Raw genomic sequence first — 16,083 nt, 5'->3', positions numbered from 1 at the left:
ACTACTTAACCTAAATTATCCTAAGGACAAACACACACACACATACCCGAGGGAGAACTCGAACCTCCGTCGGGACCAGCCGCACAGTCCACGACTGCAGCGTCTCAGACCGCTCGGCTAATCCAGCGCGGCACACAGCATGTCCGAGGCAGCCATGAAGTGGGGATCTTCCTGAACGACCATTTCACGAGTGTACCGCGAATAACAGGAATCCGGTAAAACATCAAATCTCCGGCATTGCTGCGGCCGGAAGAAGATCCTGCAAGAACGGGACCAACGACGATTGAGGAGAATCGTTCAACGTGACAGAAGTGCCACGGTTCTGCAGATTGCTGGACATTTCAGTGTTGGGCATCAACAAGTGTCGGCGTTCGAACCATTCAATGGAACATCATCGATATGGGCTTTCAGTGCCAAAGGCCCACTCGCACGCCCTTGATGACTGCACGACACCTGTTTTTCTCCAGACCCCAATGAGTCGTCTTAAAGAAAATGTCGTTCAGGTATAAATAGGAAACGAAGAAGAAAAGAATCGTACCCATACAGTGCCGTCAATACCAAAGCCATTATACACATACAATTAACATAAATGGATTAGGATCTTAGTAGAATTAGGCCGTGGTGATATTAAAAAAACACTGCTTCTACAGAATACAGCTCCAATGAATAAAGCGGTGTGTTTCCTTGTTTTGTTCTGCGCAGGGATTGGCCTGCTCCTCAGATCACTTCCCGTAAGACTGAAAGCCTTACAGAAGCCGAAGGGACCGTCTCCTACAAAACGGCGCTACAAAAGTTAAACAAATAAGTGAGCTTCGACTGCAGTTTCGAATAAAGGTTCGGGAAAACTTGGTTTCATACTATAGATTTAATCACCTCTCCTGAATGAGCAGTGTACTGAGACTAAACCTTTCGCTGTGTAACAGAATATTCGATGTTTTAAAACTTGCAGGCATATTAAAACATTGTCCTGTAACGGGAATCAAACCCTGAACCCTCCAATAGTGTTTACCGACTGAACAATCCAGGCATGAGAAGCTATCCAACCTCACATCTTTACTTATTCCAGTACCTGTGTCCTAGCATACAAAGTTTACAGACGTTTTCCTGTGTACCTTACAAAACCAACACTCTCGGTACAAAATATATAGCGGAGGAAGACTTTAGCCACAGCCTAGTGTGTTTACAGAATGAATCTAACACTGCAGTGTAGAGTGTGCTAATTCGAAACATCGTGGTAGATTCAAAATTTGTACCACAACGGTACGAGTTCCCGGATCCGAGGTTCGGTACACAGTTTTTAATCTACTAGGAAGTTTCAGTGTACTTATGTTTAGTGTTGTGAACTTAAGGACGTGGACAACAATATCTGTATTGTGTGGAAGAAAGAACCTGCGTAAGACTCGAAGCAGCACGTGCAGATGGTGCGTGGCCAGCCAGTGGACGCCGCCCACAACCAGCACCGTAGAGCTGTCGTTCTCTAGCGGACGAGACCTGCAACACAAACCCAAGCATACTAACTTTCTCTCTTAAAAGAGACTTCTCAAAAGCAGTTTTCATATCCATAGTGCTTAATAATCTCCTCTTCTAAGCCATTTGCAATCGAAATATTTCGTCTTTGATATCATATACGCTGGCCTATAAGGGAGAACGTCTGATAAATGTGTTAGAGATACAGTGTGCTATGAAATTTCATGATCTGGCTAAATCATCATAAGTGAAAGGCACAAATTACCTTTAATTTAATGCATTACAGTCGCGACAGGAGATACCCGGTATGTGGTTGAGTCTCTGACGATAGCTTCTCTTTTTTAAATTCCCATTACCTGCAATAAAGCTAAGTTTTACAGACTTTTTACATCAGCTGTTATTTAAAATAAGACTTTTTTTCTGGGTTTTTTCACCAGTGTTCTGAATGGTTCGCTTCACTTAGACGAATGCTTCAACACGACTAAGCAAAGTCTTAGCCTGACAACTGGAGGAATATTATGTGGCAAACATTTTTGGAACATAGTCAGTCGAAGAAATTGCGATCCATAAAACCATAATGAAATTATTTCAACAAAAGCAGTAGCTTATTTATTTCATACGGGGACCGGTTTCGATCTCTTATAGGATCTTCATCAGACCATTTTACTCTGTAACAAAGAGTGATACATTTTCTTAGAAGTCAAAGGAATTGACAGAATCATAAGAGTAAAATGATACAAAAGCATAACCATTTTTCCATATTACTTTATTCTGACGCTTTTACTCAAGTCCTTTGACCACTTAGAAAGTGTATTGCCCTTTCTCACAAAATAAAACAGTCTCATAAGAGATCGAAGCTGGTAACGTATGAAACACACTGAGGTGACGAAAGTCATGGGATACCTCCTATCAACGTTTCGGACCTCCTTTTGCCCGGCGTACAGTAGCAACTCGACGTGGCATGGACTCAGAAAGTCGTTGAAAGTCCCCTGCAAAAATATTGTGGCATGCTGAGTCTTTAGCCGTCCATAACTGCGAAAGTGTTGCCGGTGCAGGAATTTATCTCACTATTATATCCCACAGTAGCGAACAATTGTGGCGCAGTGACATGGCGCATGATTATCTACAAAAATTTCATCGTTCTTCGTGAACAATGAGTCCGTGAATGCCTGTAAATGGTCTCCAAGTAGCCGAATATAAACATTTTCAGTTAATTATCGCTTCAGTTTGACTAAGGGACCCAGTCCATTCCATGTGAACACAGCCGACGCCATTGTGGTGCCTTGTTGACAACTTGGGTTCATGGCTTCATTGGGTCTGCGTCATGTTCGAACCCTGTCTTCAGATCTTACCAATTAACATCGGTACTCATCTGACCAGGCCACTGTTTTCCAATCGTCTAGCATCCAACCGATATAGTCAAGAGCCCAGTAGAGGCGCTACAGACGACTTCGTGGTGTTGGCAAAGGCACTCGTGTCGGTCGACTGCTGCCATAGGCCATTAACGCTAAATTTCAAAGAAATATCCTAACGAATATGTTAGTTTTTTCCAACTTTGATTTGTGCGGTTACTTCACGCAGTGTTGCTTTTCTGTTAGCACTGACAACTCTACACAAACGCCGCTACTCTCTGTCGTCAATTGTAAACCTTGGCCGCCGCGTTGTCCGTGATGAGAGGTAATGCCTGAAATTTGGTATTCCCGGCAAACTATAAACTATAGATTTCGAAATATTCAATTCCCTAACGATTTTACCTAGCGAGGTGGCGCAGTGGCTAGTACAATGGACTCGCATTCGGGAGGACGACGGTTGAATCCTGATCCGGCTATCCTGATTTAGGTTTTCCGTCATTTCCCTAAATTGCTCCAGGCAAATGCCGGGATGGTTCCTTTGACAATTCACGGCTAACTTCCTTCCCCTTCCATCCCTAATCCGATGAGACCGATGACTTCGGTGTCTGGTCTCCTCCCCCAAACAACCCGCAACGATTTCCAAAATGATTTGTCGCATGCGTGTAGCTCCAACTACCATTTCATGTTCAAAGTCTGTTATTTCTCATCGTGGGACGACTACCACGTCGGAAAACTTTTCACATGTATCATATGAGTTCAAATGACAGCTGGGCCAATGCACTGCCCTATTATCCCTTGTGTAAGCGACACTACCGGCCGGCCGGAGTGGCCGAGCGGTTCTAGGCGCTACAGTCTGGAGCCGCGCGACCGCTATGGTCGCAGGTTCGAATCCTGCCTCGGGCGTGGATGTGTGAGATATCCTTAGGTTAGTTAGGTTTAAGTAGTTCTAAGTTAAGTCCCATAGTGCTCAGAGCCATTTGTACCATTTTCGACACTACCGCCATCATATACGCTACCACATCACTTTCATCACCTCAGTGTAAATAGCTTCATGCGATCAAGACTGTTTTCATTGAAATAGTTTTAATACACTACAGAGCCAAAGAAACTGGTACACCTGCCTAATATCGTGTAGGGCCCCAGCGAGCACGCAGAAGTGACGCACCACTACTTGGCATGGACTCGACTAATATCTGAAGTAGTGCTGGAGGGAGCTGACACCATGAATCTTGCAGAGATGTCTAAAAATCCGTTATCAGACAGGATGCTTACGAAAGTGACTCCCTTAGAGTCGTATCTAGACGTATCAGGGGTCTCATATCACTCCAACTGCACACGACCCACACCATTACAAAGTCTCCACCAGACTGAACAGTTCCATGATGGCATGCAGGGTCCATAGAGTCATGAGGCTGTCTCCGTACCCTTACACGTCCATCCGCTCGATACAATTTGAAATGGGACTCGTCCGAGCAGGCAACATTCTTCCAGTCTTCAACAGTCGAATGTCGGTGTTGATGAGCCCAGGCCAGGCGTAAAGCGTTGTGTTGTGCAGGCATCAAGAGTACACGAGTGGGCTTTCGGCTCCGGAAACTCATATCGATAATGTTTCGTTGAACGGTTCGGACGCTGACACTTGTTGTTGATCCAGCATTGAAATGTGCATCTGTTTGCGGAAGGGTTGCACTTCTGTCACTTTGAACGATTTTTTTAGTCGTCGTTGGTCCCGTTCTTGCAGGATCTTCTTCCGACCACAGTGATGTCGGATACTTGATGTTTTACCGGATTCCTGATGTTCACGGTACACTCGTGAAATTGTTGTACGGGAGAACCCCACTTCATCGCTACCTCGGAGATTCTGTGTCCCATCGCTCGTACGCCGACTATAACACCACGTTCAAACTAACTTAAGCATTGATAACCTACCATTGTAACAGCAGTAACCGATTTAACAACTGCGCCAGACACTTGTTGTCTTATCATGACATTGTCGACCGCAGCGCCGTATTCTGCCTGTTTACATATCTCTATATATGAATACGCATGCCTATACCAGTTTCTTTGGACTTCTTCAGTGTATAATGTGGTGTTCTACTTGAAAGAGCACACTGAAGTGGAACGCCAAGTACGGTTAGAAAGAGTCTTCTCTGTCTAGATGGAATTGTAAAGTTTCATTCACTAAGACCCGAAAGCGTGACGGTGGCAGTGAAGAGAATAATTTATTGTCAAGTGTCAAGAAACTAAGAACTGCAGCAAAGAAGTGATACTTTTAGGAAATTTGTCGTCTCAGTCAACTGCCGAGACGGAAAGCGTTAAGTTACCAGCTATTTCGACCTCCAAGACATTATCTTTGTTTCACGCGTCAAGCACCATTCAGACCACTGCGCGCTCACTTCTCTGTATGTTCACTGGAAGCAGCTGTACTGGTCGTAAAGCTCTTATCTCTGCCTTTTCTTGCAATAGTCATGCAGCTGGCTGGAACAGTTCCACGAATCGCCACTGTCAATGCTGGCACAAAATTCCTTTCGTCGGCCTATATTAGTAACTTAATACAGTATAAATGAGTATTAATTTGTAAAATTTGCTACATCAAAAACATATGCTGAGTAAGTGTAATTGACATGTCAACCTCAACAAATAACTTCGAACATGATTTTTTCTTTGATTACTATTACAATAATACATATGCAGATTAATACAGTTTCTCGATACATTAAAGCCTGAATCGCACCTACTATTTTATTCGCGCCTTCTATGTATTTAAATTCAAAAATGAAATATAGTTTATAAAATTAATTGAATTTTCGATCGGTGCTTGGCATAATATGATTATAATATTAAAAAAGAGGCAATTCCTAATGTTCTGGAAAATTATACAGGGTGGTCGTAAATTCCCGTTACAGACCTCTAGGACTTTTAGAGGGGAGTGAGAAAATCGTATTTTGAATAGGAAGCCATGTCCGGATACGTCATGCAACGAGACTACAGAGCGTCAAAGTTATAGGAACGGGCGTCTGTAAATGTACGTATACACGGGGCGATGTTACAAACTTTCTAGGATGATGGAGAACGATAAATGTATTAATTTGAAGTAAGGATCCCTGTATCGGAAACGAACGAGTCGATAGTTATAAACGAAAACCGTTCTGATACTTCTGACAGTTGATTAGATGTACCGGTTCTCGTTTTGCGAAGAGTGTAGGGCTGGTAACTTTCAGTGGTGATGGCATGGGCAAAAACGAGAAAAAATGTCCAATAAACGTGGGATCTAAAGTGCGTACTTTAACAGCTATGAACACTTGCTCAGTAGAGGAGATGTGTTTCACATTAGCGAAGATAAAAGAGTGGTCATAGCTCCTAAGGTATGTAATTTAGAGCCGACATTTATTGGACATTTTTTGTCGTTTTTCTCTACACTACCACCACTGAAAGTTACTAAGCCTACACTCGTCGCAACACAAGAACCGGTACATGTATTCAACCGTCAGAGATATCAGAACAGTTTTCGTTTATAATTTTCGACTCGTTCGTTTCCGGTACAGGGGTTCCTACTTCAAATTAATACATTTATCGTTCTCCATCATCCTAGAAAGTCTGTAACATTATCACGGAATCATCCGGTGTATACGTACATTTAGAGACGCCCGTGCCTATAACTTTGACGCTCTGTAGTCTCGCTGGATGACGTTTCCGGACGCGGGTTCCTATTCAAAATACGAACTCACTCCCAGAAGTATGTGACGGGAATTTCCGACCACCCTGTATAGTCTCTTATTCACAATCCTAGTGGTTCATTCTTCTCTTCCACCCGGTACAGTCAGATTAATGGGACCACCGTCTATGATCTACGTCAACGTGCAATAACCACTCACAGACGGTAGGTGGCAGCACTAGCAGTGGGCAGTGTATGAAACACGTACGGGGACGCCGAAACCAGTGCTGTCGTTGTCGTAATGAGGAAACGGAGCGATTTATCTCACATACAAAAGCTTTCGATCCAAGAGTAGAAGGTGACAGGTGGCTTTTCAGGTGAATCACGTTTTATGCTCCATCGGTGTGGAATGTCTTAAATCATCGCAACAATCGTCGGTAGGGTCCAGGGCGGAAGAGGAAGCGTTGTGTTCTGGGGAATGTCTTCGTGGTATACCCTGAATTACGTCATCATTCTGGAAGACACAATGGATCAACAGAAGATTGCATCTGTTCTTGCGGACCGTGTCCAGCCACACATTCACTCTGTTTTTCCTCGGCACGATAGCATCTACCACCACGACAATGCAACATGTAACACAGCTCGGAGTGTACGTCCGTGTTTCTAAGAGACTCTCTTTTCCACTAAACAGCCAGGTTTTAAATCCAATGTAGAATCTGTGGGGCCACCTCGATTTGATTGTTCGCACCGTAAATCCTCATCCGAGAAACCTAGCGCAGCTGAGCGCGGAACTGGAGTCGGCATAGGTCCACATACCTGTCGGTACCTCTCCCTGCACGTCTCTCAGCTGTCCGCGCTGCAAAAGATGATCATTCACGTTTTTGACAGGTGATCACAGTAATGTGACTGGACAGTGTATTTGATTATATTACGTAAATAAATTAAATAGTATGGCCTAGTAGCATTATACTTATTTGCTGGAATTATTTGTCAGGACGTTATACAGGTTTTAATATTTCGCCATACTTAGAAATAGCTCTTTTGATTTTTTTTTCATTTTTAAGTGTTTCATACAAAGAATGTTTGGAAATAGAAATAAAAAAATTAGGATTCTCTGTTTTTGTTGTAAGTGAGACTGGGATACTACACCAGCTGTTATGTACGTTCCTAGCTCTAATTTATACAGGGTGTTACAAAAAGGTAGGGCCAAACTTTCAGGAAACATTCCTCACACACAAAGAAAGAAAATATGTTATGTGGACATGTGTCCGGAAACGCTTACTCTCCATGTTAGAGCTCTTTTTATTACTTCTCTTCAAATCACATTAATCATGGAATGGAAAAACACAGCAACAGAACGTACCAGCGTGACTTCAAACACTTTGTTACAGGAAATGTTCAAAATGTCCTCCGTTAGCGAGGATACATGCATCCACCCTCCGTCGCATGGAATCCCTGATGCGCTGATACAGCCCTGGAGAATGGCGTATTGTATCACAGCCGTCCACAATACGAGCACCAAGAGTCTCTACATTTGGTACCGGGGTTGCGTAGACAAGAGCTTTCAAATACCCCCATAAATGAAAGTCAAGAGGGTTGAGGTCAGGAGAGCACGGAGGCCATGGAATTGGTCCACCTCTACCAATCCATCGGTCATCGAATCTGTTGTTGAGAAGCGTACGAACACTTCGACTGAAATGTGCAGGAGCTCCATCGAGCACGAACCACATGTTGTGTCGTACTTGTAAAAGGCACATCTTCTAGCAGCACAGGTAGAGTATCCCGTATGAAATCATGATAACATGCTCCATTGAGCGTAGGTGGAAGAACATGGGACCCAATCAAGACGTCACCAACAATGCCTGCCCAAACGTTCACAGAAAATCTGTGTTGTTGACGTGATTGCACAATTGCGTGCGGATTCTCGTCAGCCCACACATATTGATTGTGAAAATTTACAATTTGACCACGTTGGAGTACATACTGACGAAACTAAAATGAGCTCTAACATGTAAATTAAGCGTTTCCGGACAAATGTCCACATAACATCTTTTCTTTATTTGTGTGTGAGGAATGTTTCCTGAAAGTTTGGCCGTACCTTTTTGTAACACCCTATATAGTCTATCGTTTTGGCCACGTATGAGACCACTAAAACATTTTGTGAACGTGCTGAAAAAATTTAAGTAACTGTTTGTGACGTTAGTAGGAGGCGTACACTGGTGGAGAGCGCACCTGTTGATGAGGCTGTACAGCGTCCTGTCGAAGACTGGTCGCTGAGGTGGCGCGAGCCAGAACTGCGGGTAGTAGGCGAAGGCCAGCGTGGTGGCGCCTGCGTGGTAGACGCGCATCTCGTGCGTCTTGTCGCCGTCTAGTAGGCTGGCGTTGAGCCGCTCCAGCACGTAGTGCAGCATCCCGCGGTTCGTCGAGTCTCCCACGAACAGCAGCTTCACCACCAGAAACAACACGTATCACGCTATTACGTCTTCGAATACGCAGATTAGAATAAAGCTTGTGTAGATAGGCTTCAGAACTCTCATTATATAGTAAGTTAGGAACTCTTAGGAAATCGAGAAAGAAAGAAACCAAGGACCATTGTCCACGGAAAAATTTGGAAATTTGTGTTAAGAGCCTATGGGATCAAACTGCTGACGTCATCGGTCCCTTAGTTTACACACTACTTAATCTAACTTAAACTAACTTACGCTAAGGACAACAGACACCCTTGCCAGAAGGAGGACTTGAACCTCCGACGGGGCGAGCCGCGCGAACCGTGGCAAGGCGCCACAGATCGCTAATGTTTGAGAGGAGAAAGTATGTTCCAAAACAGTAGCAAAAATACAAGCAATGGTTATAGCTTGGCTTGACAGCAATCATTACTTTGGAATACTACGACGTCAGAAACGGAATAGAATGTTAAAAAGTTGACTGGAACTAGATCAGTAAACAAAAATTAGCAGCCAGAAAGTTACGTACGCTAATATGAGATGTGCGATATTTAAAATGAAACGGTACAGTAGTTTCCGCTCTATAAGCAGCAGGTTTCGCTGCTCGCTCGCCCCGGGAAATAGAAACAGAGGCGGCTCCGCAGCTAATTTTATTACACGACGCGGCCGGCCGCGGGTGCAACAGAACCCATGTGGACGGGTGGAAAGAAATGTGGCAGGCTTCATAATATGTATTTATATGTGTCTTGTATTATGCATTTCTTGTATGTGGATGTGAATCTGCACATGACCTTTCCGAATCCTCCTCACACCTTTCCGTAAAGCGTGGCCAAATCTTTGTTGGGAAGTAGTTCTGTAGTATAGTAGTACCAACCATACTCCTGGCTAGGGGATCAGAGAGACAGCACAGGCAGGTAAAAGTCAAAGACTTTCCAGTGTCACAAGATGTTGGGTGGAGAGGTTGGTCACGGCCAAGTGGTTCGACCACCCCCTCCACCGGGGCCCAGGAAGACGTCCGGGTGCCCGCCATATTCTAGGGGGTGTTACAGAAGACGGGTAAGTGAGCAGACGTGCCCTCAGTGCGTCTGTCTCAATGTTCACGCATGGAAGAGAGGTATTTGAATATTTGTACTAATTCTTTTATTTCCAGCTTCGGATTGTGTAAGGGAATGAATGATCTCGTTAATTTAGGAAATTTGACCCCTGTGTTAATGTATCTGGTCCCCAGTTTGCCTGTTATCCTCCTCACGTAGTGGATGTCCTACGTAAAATAATTGGGAGGCTTTGGTGGTATACATTTGGCCAACGCAATTCCGTCTTGCCCGTAGAAAAGTGCGTGCAGATTCCTATATAATATACCCGAGCTATAACTTGTAAAATTGTAATATCTGTAAACTGGAACAATTGTTGCAATCGCTGTAAAATCGAGTGATAATATTTAAAATAAATACGTAATCAATTGTCATCAATCTTTAACATACCTTGAAAATCACAAAGAAGTCAAGTTAAAGGAATTCATTTAAAATAAAAGATATAGAATACAGGGACCCACACATCAGCGTGTGAGCCCCCCAGCCTCTTGCCTAGTGTCGTACAGAAAGGGCACACTCTCTAGGTAGCGCTCTCAAGCTCCCCTCCCCAGTTATCTGTTGCGCAATTTTGATTCAGGGCTTGACATCAACTTTCATCTGGCGTCCCTAGGCAAGGAGGTAAGACGGTAAACTTTCAAAACATTTTGCATTGCGTGTACAAGGGGTAAACATACATAAGTGGTATAGTGTAAATAAATAAAAACATAACGGGACAGCGGATGCAGTTTGGAGAATCGTGTTCGACGGAAACGGATCGCTTATTAAAAAATATTTACAACAGCAGCTTACGGTGTTACGTGATGTCATTCCTAAACTTAAAAACGTAGAAAGGTGAAATAATGACGCAATCATTATCTGTTATTCCGACAGCATACAAACACGTTTCCAAAAATTCTACCACCGAGTAGCAAAAGCACTTCTCCGTGTATTATTTCAGTCATAATAGTGATGAACACAGCGATTTAAAATTAGTAAAAAGATGAATTAACTGACGTGACACAACTTTGGAGATGAAATGGTTCCGCCGGCCGGTGTGGCCGTGCGGTTAAAGGCTCTTCAGTCTCGAACCGCGTGAACGCTACGGTCGCGGGTTCGAATCCTGCCTCGGGCATGGATGTGTGTGATGTCCTTAGGTTAGTTAGGTTTAATTAGTTCTAAGTTCTAGGCGACTGATGACCTCAGAAGTTAAGTCGCTTAGTGCTCAGAGCCATTTCAACCATTTTTTGAAATGGTTCCATTAGTGATAGTTAGTTCAGGGTCTAACATAGCCTTCAGAAAATTTTCTCACGGGGAAAGATGAGCAAAACCGGTCGTACGCTTCCCTTGTTAGATGGGTACGTGTGTGGCGAACCTGAGACCTTTCAGTATGCGCCTGGTCAGCGCTAGGTGTCCTATCTAACCATAATAACCAGAAATGCTGAACAAGTTTCAGTGAACTCGCTACAACGCGGCGGTCCAATTTTGTATGTCACAGACATGATTTATGCCTAACTAGCTCGGTATCTTTAAAAAAAAAAAAAAATTACACTACACGCCAGTAGCATGTCGAGCCGACATTTTCTTCAACACTAACTACTGTCAGTTGCGAGTTGTATGAAAACAGTAATATGCACACATATAAAAAATTTTTTATCACCCCGGTTTCCAGAACTATTATAGACATTCTATTTGGATATTGTATCACAGACACAGTCATTTTGACTGTTCAGAAATGTCACTAAACCCGCACAAGGATGTAAACAACCATGCAAAAGCAGCGCCTATCAGACGGAAAGGGTTCGACAGCCGATCAGTTCCAATCATTCCACAAGGAAGGAGGTACACAGCTCGTGTGTCTATAGTTCAACCATACCTAGACGGTCAATACCGCGGTTAGACCGCGGTCGCATTGTTACTTAGTGCCAGGAAGGGCTCTCAACAAGGAGATTTCCAGCCGTCTCGGAATGAACCAAATGGCTCAAATGGCTCTAAGCACTATGGGACATAACATCTGGGGTCATCAGTCCCCTAGACTTAGAACTACTTAAACCTAACTAACCTAAGAACGCCGGACGGAGTGGCCGAGCGGTTCTAGGCGCTACAGTCTGGAACCGGGCGACCGCTACGGTCGAAGGTTCGAATCCTGGCTCGGACATGGATGTGTGTGATGTCTTTAGGTTAGTTAGGTTTAAGTAGCTCGAAGTTCTAGGGGACTGATGACCTCAGAAGTTAAGTCCCATAGTGCTCAGAGCCATTTGAACCATTTTAACCTAAGAATAGCACACACATCCATGCCCGAGGCAGGATTCGAACCTGCGTCCGTACCAGCAGCACGGTTCCGGACTGGAGAGTGAACCAAAGTGATGTTGTTCGGACATGGAGGAGATACAGAGAGACAGGAACTGTCGATGACATACCTTGGTCAGGCTGCCCAAGGGGTACTACTGCAGTGGATGACCGCTGCCTACGGATTATGGTTCGGAGGAACCCTGACAACAACGCCACCGTGTTGAATAATGCTTTTCGTGCAGCCACAGGACGTCGTGTTACGACTCAAACTGTGCGCAATAGACTGCACGATACGCAACTTCACTCCCGACGTCCATTGCGACATCCATCTTTGCAACCACGGTACCATGCAGCGCGGTACAGATGGGCCTAACAACATGCCGTATGGACCGCTGAGGATTGGCATCACGTTCTCCTCACCGATGAGTGTCGCATATGCCTTCAATCAGACAATCGTCGGTGACGTGTTCGGAGGTAACTCGGTCAGGCTGAAAGCCTTAGACACACTGTTCAGCGATTTCAGTAAGGTGGAGGTTCCCTGCTGTTTTGGAGTGGCACTCTGTGGGGCCGACGTACGCCGCTGGTGGTCATGGAAGGCACCGTAACGGCTGTACGATACGTGAATGCCGTCTTACCACCGATAGTGCAACCGTATCGGCAGCATACTGGCGAGGCTTTCGTCTTCATGGATGAATATTCGCGCCCCCATCGTGCACATCTAGTGAATGACTTCCTTCAGGATAACGACATGGCTCGACTAGAGTGTCCAGCATGTACTCCAGACTTGAACCCTAAGGAACATGCCTGGGATAATTGAAAACGGCTGTTAATGGACGACGTGACCCACCAACCACTCTGAAGGGTCTACGCCGAATCGCCGTTGAGGAGTGGGACAATCTGGACCAACATTGCCTTGATGAGCTTGTGTATAGTATGCACGACGAATACAGACATGCATCAATGCAAGAGCACGTGCTACTGGGTGTATGAGGTACCGGTGTGTACAGCAATCTGGACCACCACCTGTGAAGGTCTCGCTGTATGGTGGTTTTCATGAGCAATAAAAAGGGCGGAAATGATGTTTATGTTCATCTCTGTTCCCATTTTCTGTACAGGTTCAAAAAAATGGTTCAAATGGCTCTGAGCACTATGGGACTCAACTGCTGTGGTCATTAGTCCCCAAGAACTTAGAACTACTTAAACCTAACTAACCTAAGGACAGCACACAACACCCAGCCATCACGAGGCAGAGAAAATCCCTGACCCCGCCGGGAATCGAACCCGGGAACCCGGGTTTCTGTACAGGTTCCGAGGCTCTCGGAACAGACGTGATGCAAAACTTTTTTTGATGTGTGTAGAATAAGACATCTGATTAAAAAGATACTCTCAGTCGAGCTTTAATTTGAAAGACAATCCTGCGAAATGGTCTTCATCTCTATCTTTAATTTGTAGGAAAAGTGTAAAAACCAGAATAAAGTGTAATATTGAAATGGTATTAGCTATGAGCATCGTACAAGTGAGGCGATACAAGAGAGTGAATGCAGCGGACCGAGCCCCAGAACCACAGCTACCACAGAGGCGTTTATATGCTAGAGATGTGTTTCTGAGTCACATGTAGCTGGTACGGTTGCTCGGCGTGGACGCTTTTCTAAATCGGACACCGCTATCGTAAATTTGCAATGTGGAGGAAGCAAATGCCAGATATCCAGAGCACGTGCTAAGGTCGATTTCCTAATTGGTCGATATCTCGTAGCCCTCTACGATATTGAAGATAATTTATTGTATTACATTTAGTAACTGTATTGCTTTTAATATATATCTATGTGTACTATAATACGAGGGTTGAATGAAAAGTAATGCCTCCACCTTCGTGAATTGAGATTGGATGGAAGTATTTTAATTAATCAAAGGCAGAAATTATCATTAGAATGTGATCTTTAATTACCAATGTTCACTTTTTCACATAGTCACCAGCTAATTGGATACATTTGTGCCAATGATGAACAAATTTTCTGAAGGCGTCACCGAAGAAGTCGACACTCTGTTTCCGCAACAACAGTCTCACAGTTCTCTTAACGTCTTCATCAGAAGCATAATGATGTCGCCGCAGATAGTCTTTCATTATCGTGAACAGATGGAAGTCAGACGGTACTCAATCTGGACTGTATGGAGGATGCCGTACGGTGGTGAGATTCAGTCTCTAAAGTTCTGCTGTGGTGGCACGTGAAGTGTGTGGTTTGGCATTGTCACGCTGCAGGATAACATTTCCCTATTCCTTTCGGACCCTTGGTAGCCGTCGTTACAGAGTTCGCAGCGTTGTGATGTAACGCTCTGAATTTATTGTTGTTCCACGATCAAGGAAATCAACATCGATAACACCATCCGCGTCCCAGAACACTGTGGCCATGATTTTTCAGCTGAGGGCTGCGTCTTGAATTTCTTTTTCTGGGTCGAGTCTTTGTGTCGATATTTCATAGACTGACGTTTCAAATCCGGGTCGTAGTGGTGTACCCATGTTTCGTCTCCTGTCATAATTGAATGGAGGAAGTCGTCACCTTCATTCTCGTACCGAGAGAAGAGACCCTCGCAAATTTCAAGTCTGTGAGCTTTCATTTCAGGAGTCAGCATCCGGGGTACCCATAGTGCACAGATCTTCCAATAGCCAAGCAAAGCAATAATGTGACCCACACGTTCTTGTGAAATGTTGATTGTGCTTGCAGTTTCTCTCTGAGTGATACGACGATTGTCCTGAAACAATCTGTCAACATTTTGCTTGTGAAACTCGGTGGTTGCGGTCACAAGATGCTCAACACTTTGTTTGTCACACAGGTCAGATGTTCCTGCCTCAACATCTTTAAACTTACTTACATGTACATCTACATCTACATACATACTCCGTAATCCACCATACGGTGCGTGGCAGAGGGTACCTCGTACCACAACTAGCATCTTCTCTCCCTGTTCTACTCCCAAACAGAACGAGGGAAAAAATGACTGCCTATATGCCTCTGTACGAGCCCTAATCTCTCTTATCATATCTTTGTGGTCTTCCCGCGAAATGTAAGTTGGCGGCAGTAAAACTGCACTGCAGTCAGCCTCAAATGCTGGTTCTCTAAATTTCCTCAGTAACGATTCACGAAAAGAACGCCTTCTTTCCTCTAGAGACTCCCATTCGAGTTCCTGAAGCATTTCCGTAACACTCGCGTAATGATCAAACCTACCAGTAACAAATCTATCAACTCGCCTCTGAATTGCTTCTATGTCCTCCTTCAATCCGACCTGATAGGGATCCCAAAAGCTCGAGCAGTACTCAAGAATAGGTCGTATTAGTGTTTTACAAGCGGTCTCCTTTACAGATGAACCACATCTTCCGAAAATTCTACCAATGAACCGAAGACGACTATCCGCCTTCCCCACAACTGCTATTACATGCTTGTCCCACTTCATATCGCTCTGCAATGTTACGCCCAAGTATTTAATCGACGTGACTGTGTCAGGCGCTACACTACTACTGGAGTATTCAAACATTACAGAATTCTTTTTCCTATTCATCTGCATTAAGTTACATTTATCTTTATTTAGAGTTAGCTACCATTCTTTACACCAATCACAAATCCTGTCCAAGTCATCTTGTATCCTACAGTCACTCAACGACGACGCCTTCCCGTACACCACAGCATCATCGGCAAACAGCCGCACATTGCTGTCCACCCTATCCAAAAGATCATTTATGTAGATAGAAAACAACAGCGGATGTACCACACTTCCCTGGGGCACTCCAGATGATGCCCTTGAAAGGTCTCTGTTGG

At 44.4% G+C, this 16,083-nt stretch overlaps 1 protein-coding gene across 1 annotated transcript in view; it reads right to left on the bottom strand.

Moving 5' to 3' along the window:
• LOC126470811 (cadherin-like and PC-esterase domain-containing protein 1) overlaps window positions 1-16,083 on the bottom strand; it is a 117,288-nt gene that overhangs the window by 43,876 nt on the left and 57,329 nt on the right. The window contains exons 2-3 of the mRNA XM_050098822.1: window positions 8,704-8,915; window positions 1,390-1,491 (exon numbers count right to left, since the gene is read on the bottom strand). Of these exons, the coding sequence (XP_049954779.1) occupies window positions 1,390-1,491; window positions 8,704-8,915 (314 nt within the window). The remainder of the gene's footprint in view (window positions 1-1,389; window positions 1,492-8,703; window positions 8,916-16,083) is intronic.

This window comes from Schistocerca serialis, chromosome 3 (assembly GCF_023864345.2).
Source record: "Schistocerca serialis cubense isolate TAMUIC-IGC-003099 chromosome 3, iqSchSeri2.2, whole genome shotgun sequence".
Classification (NCBI taxonomy): Eukaryota; Metazoa; Arthropoda; class Insecta; order Orthoptera; family Acrididae; genus Schistocerca; species Schistocerca serialis.
This window is presented reverse-complemented; position numbering and strand designations above follow the sequence as displayed.